This window comes from Macrobrachium nipponense, chromosome 18 (genome assembly GCF_015104395.2).
Source record: "Macrobrachium nipponense isolate FS-2020 chromosome 18, ASM1510439v2, whole genome shotgun sequence".
NCBI classification, from domain to species: domain Eukaryota; kingdom Metazoa; phylum Arthropoda; class Malacostraca; order Decapoda; family Palaemonidae; genus Macrobrachium; species Macrobrachium nipponense.
Genome location: NC_087211.1, coordinates 69,437,157 through 69,444,975, shown reverse-complemented (window position 1 = coordinate 69,444,975; position 7,819 = coordinate 69,437,157). Strand labels below are relative to the sequence as shown.

General features: G+C 37.2%; 1 protein-coding gene across 1 annotated transcript; it reads left to right on the top strand.

Moving 5' to 3' along the window:
* The first annotated feature begins 909 nt into the window (after nucleotides 1–909).
* Nucleotides 910–7,556, top strand: LOC135196784 (uncharacterized). Its single transcript, XM_064223573.1, has 2 exons — nucleotides 910–968; nucleotides 3,769–7,556. Exons 1-2 carry the CDS (start codon nucleotides 957–959, stop codon nucleotides 6,820–6,822), a joined length of 3,066 nt encoding a protein of 1,021 aa, XP_064079643.1. The 5' UTR covers nucleotides 910–956; the 3' UTR covers nucleotides 6,823–7,556.
* Nucleotides 7,557–7,819: the final 263 nt, after the last annotated feature.

Here is a 7,819-nt window from a genome sequence, read left to right as displayed (position 1 = left end):
CCTCGGTAATAATATGCAGGTAATAATAATGGTCTGAACGCGGGAAAGGATTATGGAAATGAGTGACACAAATAATGGCAAATGCGCTGTTTACTGTCTGTGCATTCAGCTCGGATCAGCTTTCATTGCGGCGTTGTCAGATCTACATAAGCGTAAAATAAGAGGCAATGTGCATCACATATTATACTTCCTCACGCAAGTATTGCACACACACACACACACACACACACACACACACAACACACACAGGATTTCGAATTTAGGCATTCTTATTGGTAAGGTTTTTATGTGGCCATTAACTTTTGTTTGGAATATTTACACTTGTAATAGTTGATGACCTTTTTTGCAAGGATTCCTTATATAAACTTATTAATATTATATATATATATATATATATATATATATATATATATATATATATATATAAATTGTGTGTGTATAGGAAAAAATTCATAATAATTAAAAGTTACATTAAAAGAAATATATTGAAAAATCTGCTCCTGCTAATCACTGTTAGATATAATATAGCTGGCTGTTGTCATGTAATATATATATATATATATATATATATATATATATATATATATATATATATATATATATATATATGGGTGTGTGTGTGTGTGTGTGTGTGTGTGTGTATGTGCGTGTGTGTGTGTGTTTGTATGTGTGTGTGTGTAAATTATTTATATGCATGTATTCATAAGCGAAATTACCGCGCATCGAAAGAGAGTCGACAAACGCGTAGAACCGCGAAAAGCGTGTGGCCATAATCACCACCTGTCTTCGGTCAGGTCTTTTAATTACGACCGTCTCGTGAAGATGATGGTCGCTAGGATGGTCGCTGTAATGACCGGGAGTCACTCATTGTATCTTGAATCTATATATAAGAGGAGGCTGCAAATGAGACACGGTGACACTTCTCCTGTGACTCTTCTTTCGGTTGTGTGCGAGACATGAGGGCTTCGGTAAGATTCCAGGGTTGTTTTTCCCTTTTTTTTTGTTGCAAATTTTTTTCTTATTTTTTATTAGTTTTTGGATAGCTATTTCTATCATTGATTTTACATCTGTCTTCCTACCTGATTCTCTGTTATTTTCTGCTCTTCTTCCTTCATTTTTCTTAGAGAAAACTGATACTACCTTGGCAACAATAGAGTTAAGTCTAGTGTCAACGAGTTTATTCTTGTTTCTTTTTAGTTTTTGGATAGCTATTTCTATCATTGCTTTTACATCTGTCTTCCTTCCTGATTCTCTGTTATTTTCTGCTCTTCTTCCTTTATTTTTTTTAGAGAAAACTGATACTACCTTGGCAACAATAGACGTAGGTCTAGTGTTAACGAGCTTATTCTTGTTTCTTATTAGTTTTTGGACAACTATTTCTATCACTGATTCTACATCTGCCTTCCTTCCTGATTCTCTGTTATTTTCTGTTCTTCTTCCTTTATTTTTCTCAGAGAAAACCGATACTACCTTGGCAACAATAGACATAGGTCTAGTGTCAACGTATTTTTTTTTTTCTTAATAGTTTTTGGGAAATTATTTCTATGATTGATTTTACTTAGTGCTTCCTTCCTTATAATTTGTTATTTATTGATGTCTTCCTTTAAAATCTTTAAATCTTTGATAAATATATCAGATAAAACCGACACTACCTTGGCAACAGCAGACATGACTAACTCTAGCGTCAAGATTCCTATTTGTTACTGCAATCCCATTTTCTCATTCACGTAACTGTTCCTCTCCTCTCCACGTCACCCTCATTAGTCAAACAAGTATCCCGAACACGTACGAGGAGATCGCTTTCATATTCCTCTCCTCCTAAAAAGAAAATATAAACATAAAAATAAGGAGTTCATCCGTTCCGATCTCGTAAGCGTATTCAGAACCAGGTGGCGGCAGATCTGATCTCTCTACTGGGGATTTATCGTCTGCTCTGGATGATATCTGAGAGTATTTTAAGTATATATATATATATATATAAATATATATATATATATATATAATATATATATATATATATATATATATATAATATATATATATATATATATAATATATATATATAATATATATATAATATATATATTAATGAGTGGCACGCGCGAATCGAGTTCACGTAAATTGGAGTTGCAACTACATACAATAATGGCTCCAGCGTTCAGTGAATTAATCACATCGCACACACATCGCCCTAAAATGTTTTCTATCTCTCCGTAAAAGCGAAAATGATTTCAATTCCCTGACTGATGGAAAATAGATAATAGGATTTGGCGTCTACAAAGGGAATAACTGAACATTTATTACCGGGATTTTAGTTACCCTTAGCGACGGCGAACCTGCTGTTGGCCCGAATAGAAAATGGTTTCATTTCTATTGTGATTTCTATTGTGACAAGTTTTCGCAGGACGGAATAAAACCAGTTTCCAGATTTCGTGAGAGCGTGATTGTGTTTGAAAAGCAAGAGACTTATTGTGACTCATTACCCGTAAGAGTTGACCCAGTAACTTCTGATGCATGGTGCGAAGTTTAGCGCAAGAAACGCGTGTAAAGTTTTCGTGGGATGGAATAAAACCAGTTTCCAGATTCTGTGAGTGTGACTGCACTTGAAATGCAAGGACTCGTTGTGACTCATTTCCATTCACTATACCCCCTAAGTTCTATTGCACGTTACGAAGCATTGATTGGTAACCTATCCATGCACTGTCCGCACTCAATAATGCACTTCGGCAAAGAAAAGCCAATATAAGAGTTCTATTTCATAATACAGATTTTTCTTTCTCCTTTTTTTCCTTTTGGGAAATGACACTTAGCTTATTAAAACAATTAAAGATTAACGAAGTCTACCGGAAATACGAAAAAATATTATGAAAAAACTAAACTTAATTAATCAGGAACAATTTATAACTAATAATTACGTCTACCAAAAATATATAAATTCAGTTTCAGAATCACATCTAGGAATAGAGGTCATCGCCTCCAAATGACCCGACCTGGTTTAACGGCTTATTAAAACGAGTCCTTCTATTTTTCTCTTGGGAGGTGGAAAATATCAAAGAGAATCGTTCCAATATTATTTTAAGAATTTGAGGTGACGAAAAAATATTGAAAATTTTGTCACTAAATATTTCACGCGTGTACTTTGCGAAATATATTTCCTTCAATGTATGTAGGAGTACATTCATGCTATGATGTACAGCCAATGTTAAGGAAGAAAAACGGTAACTCACCAAATGATGAAACAAAATTACTTTCTTGTGTTTTTTTAAAAGAGTAAAAATAAGCATTTGAATACAAAAAAAAATTCCAGGGATTAGCTGATTTAATCAGGAGAGGACTAACTAATGTCTCCAGAGTAGGTAACCATAATAATTAGGCTTAATTACTGACAATTAACAGAAGAGAAGATAAACTGAAAACAAATTACAAGTTTACTAGAGAGGTCAAGAGTGTCTGTGTTAAAGTTGATGTGTTTCTCTAGAGAGAGAGAGAGAGAGAGAGAGAGAGAGAGAGAGAGAGAGAGAGAGAGAGAGAGAGAGATTGTAACTGACATGTGTGAAATATTTATTCCCTTACCATGAACATTTGAGAACCGCAAAAAAAAAAAAAAAAAAACATAAATGGATGAAATCATTTACCTTCAAAAAAGTCAAGTCTGTTTTCGAGATCATTCTCTTCTGTCACTGACGACATAATAAAATCAATTCTTGATTATCTCCAGACATTTTACATTCGCTTTGAAACTATAATAGATGAATTATCTCATTCCAGATACTCTTACTTTCTTTGGTCATCGGCGCCTCATCTCTACCAGGCGAACTTGAGACATCTTCATATCAATCTATTTCAACTTTCCATGGCGTTAATCCTGATTCTGGAGGAGCCTTCTTTGGCAACAGAGATGGCGCTCCAGCTGACCCGTACCCCGGCTACGCCAGGAAAAACTTTCACGAAGCTGAAGTCCCCTTTTCCCATCTTGGACATCGGCAAAATCCCCTGTATTTAGAGGTTGATGCCCATAGACCTTACCACGAAGATACATACATTCCAGGCATCTATCATCATCCAGTCAAGCATGTCCACGGTGACGTACAACATATCAGACGTTTTCACAGTTCGGGGTACCCTTTGGGACCTATTCCGATATTTAAACCACCTTGGAAACGTCTTATTGGCAATTTGCCTGTTCCTCACGAGGGATTCAACAGAGAATACTCGAGGGGTCCTTTCCACAGAATTCATTCCTCATACAGATTAAGGAATCCAAATTACCTTTTAGAACCAAGGAAGCAGATTCACGGAAACAGACACGCAGAGGATATACATAAGAGGATACATTCTCCTCATTTCTTGACAGATAAACATTTTCATAGGTTGCATCCTCCGTTTGGTTTCCACCATAGACACGTGAGATTTAAAGGAGACGAGCGTCTTCTTGACCCTATCAGCGAACATATACACTCCTTGTATCATCATCCTGATTTTGAACCTAGTGGCCCTTCTCATGACCTTAATACCATTCCAGTTAACCTCAAGGAAAGTATCAGAAATAATGAGTTTCTGGGAGACATAACCAACCTACACAAGCCGACTGAATATGTTGCAATTGCAGCGCACCCTGACGGAGGAACATCATATGTTAAGAACAGGAGGATGGGTAAGAGAGAAGCTATACCCAGTTCAGGATCAGGACAATTACGGAGCAGGGTATCTGAGGAAAATTTGGCAGACGTCTTTCTACCTGCTGTAAACAGAAACTTTGATGTAGGTTCTTCTGACATGCTCGAATTCACTCCTGTTAATAATCAGTCTGGAAGCTTCAGTGGCTTAGGAGATGATTTTGTGATCAGATTTCTGAATAATATAGACCTTGGTTTAGATGGCCTAAACATTGCTCTCAATAGTGGGTTCAATGTTACCAATGAAGGGATATTTTTGGGCATCCATACAGAGCCATCCGGGTCAGAAATAGCTGTTGGGTCAAATGATAACCAAACAAACAACAATATTGATAATTCCAATGAAAAGTTGTTAGATTTCAAAAGCAAGGATGATTTCGGGATGGAAACTCACAGTCTTGGACTTCAACAGAACAGCACAGTTCAAGAAGTGCAGAACAATGGAGGAACAATGCAAGGCAATAATCAGGAAGAATCTCAAGGAGACCAAGTAGAGCTGACTGTGAATCATCAAGCACATCAAAGACTTAGCCAAAATCACCAGCAAAACTTAAACGTTGACAGCCAACATGCTCCAGAGGCCAAAAATGGCTCTGAAGAAATGGTTCAGAAAAAAAATATCAGCGGCCTTACACAAGCAACTGTAAATGCAACGGCTACCCTAACAGTTATTCATGATAAAACTACTCCAAGGATTTCTGAAGTACAGCCACTTCCTGAGCATTTGACTAACCAAGCTGATGAGAATGCTCAGGTTTCTACATCTGAATTGCAAGGTTCTCCTTTGATTAATAAAAACAGGCAGGTATTCATTCCTGAAATGAACCATGGACAAAGACAAGTAGGTAATGTTATCCTAAATTCAAGTTACTCTTCTGTCCCAGAAGAACATGCATCTGGGCATAACGTGGACCAGTTCAAGAACAATCATGCATTTATTCCTGAGATGGATCATGGGCAAAGCCCTGGAGGAATCACTATTCTCAATTCAAGTTACTCATCAGTTCCAACAGAGCATCCACATGGCATTACTACGAAACCTTATGTTACAGGGCAAGGTGTAGATTATGCATCTGGGAACAATATAGAAAAGTTCAAAAATAATTATCTTATAAATAAAGGTGCTAACTATGATTCTAGGCCAAACATAATTGGAAGTGTTCCCGTCATAAAACTACAAGAAATACGTGTGCTTCCAGCACTAGTTCATAGCTTAACCCCATTGCAAGGTCATGATAGTGCTCTTAGTCGTAATGCGGTGCTAGAACCTTTTGTTGATTACGAGAATAGCTATAGAACAGGAACAATTCCTCTGGAAGAAGGGCTTGGTATTTTACGAATAGTCTCACAAGTTGGTCATGGCACGGATCCAGCTTCAAGATATGCTGGAAATTATGGAGTAGTACCTGTTCAAACCCATGGTAAAAATCATAACTTGGACACAATTAATTTCTTACAGGACCATGCAGTAAAAATAGTTCCAAATCAGAACAGCAGACTTGATAAGCCAGCTTACCTTCCTCAAGGAAATACTCTGAGGACCAAATTTCATCGTACAATCAGTCCTCAGCAAAGTCGAGGGGTGACAGGAAGACCAAGCATAGCATACCACACAACAAAGCCACATATAAATCAAAGAAATAGTTTCCCTACACCTTCAGGGTTTCAAAATTCCTTTCCACAAAATCATGGTCGCAACTTTCCTTCCAGTGTCATACCAAGATTGGGATACAGTGTTAACCAAAGGGTAGCTCGCATAGAGTCCCTTGTTCATGATGGAAAAACGGGCACCTTGAATTCAGCCTTCCGCTTGAGAGATCGAATCAGACCCAAAGTACCACGTAGGAAGGGCATTCTCATCCACAGAAATGGGCACATCCATCCTTATAGCCCCCAAGTAATTGAAAATAACCTTAAGAATGTTCATAGCAGAGGTCACCATCAGCATCCAAGAAGGCATCAACTGAAAGTCAGGCCTATAGTTAGTGCAATACCGGGAACCCCACGGTCCAGAAGCGTGCCTGTGTTCGTCAAGCCAAAAGTGCCGCTGCCCATATCATATAGACCTTCTTACCAGGAAAGGATATATAATCCTTATCTTTACCCTAAATCAGTGGTTCTCAACCAGGGTGGAATTCCCCCCTAGGGGGGAATATCAAAATTTCGGGGTAACTGTAACCACAGACTGGCAAGCTCAAACTGGCTCTAGGGCCACGCAAAATGCAGCGTTCATTGGTCCTCACTAACTTGTATGTTTATGATAGTAGTTTGTTGCATATTATTTGAAATGCAACTTTGGAGGCAAACAATTCTGGAAAGGGGGTGGGGGTGACATTCTGACATAAAGTGAAAGAGTGCAAGGTCCAAAAAAGGTTGAGAATCACTGCCCTAAATTGCATTAGGGGTAACTTGGATCTCACCCTATTCCAGGAAAACGACCATGATATCTCATGAGAAGAAAATGGTTAAAGTTTGTTTATTATGCATGAGAAACCTTCACAAATAACAAGCAATATCATACGATAGAAATAACTTTAAGTCATGATTCCCACGTGCAACCTACAACTTACAATTTTTTATTTATTTTATTTTTTAAGATTAGAATTCTAGACTATGTGCTGATGTGTTTGAAGCAAAATGGCGAGAATGTACATTCCTAGGAGTCTTCACTCCACAAGGCATTGCAAGGTTTTGAGTAAGATGCCAATGCTTAGTTAAGGTCTCGCTGATGATCCAGGGTTTTTATGATGCTCAAAAGTTATTTTGATTACTACCAATGTTGTTGCTACTCTTTTTACTTCTACGGCTAACAATAACACTATTCTTTTATACCTAAATGTAAGTCCTAGTATAAGTACTAATGTAATGTTTTAACTAATAAAACCATGATATTTGTAAATAGAATGAAATATAATTAGTAACATCGTGAACACTGTAAATAGAATGAAATTACAATATATCGCAACCTACATAAAACTCATTGTACTTTGATGAAACTAATAATAGTTAAAATGACTTTATTCACCAAAGCCTTTTTAAAAAACAAACATTCACGATTTCAGTGAAGGCATTTACTCACTGGCTCTTTGCAGTAAAACGTGTAAACCAACCTTTGTTGAATGGCTGCACATGAATCCAGAGGT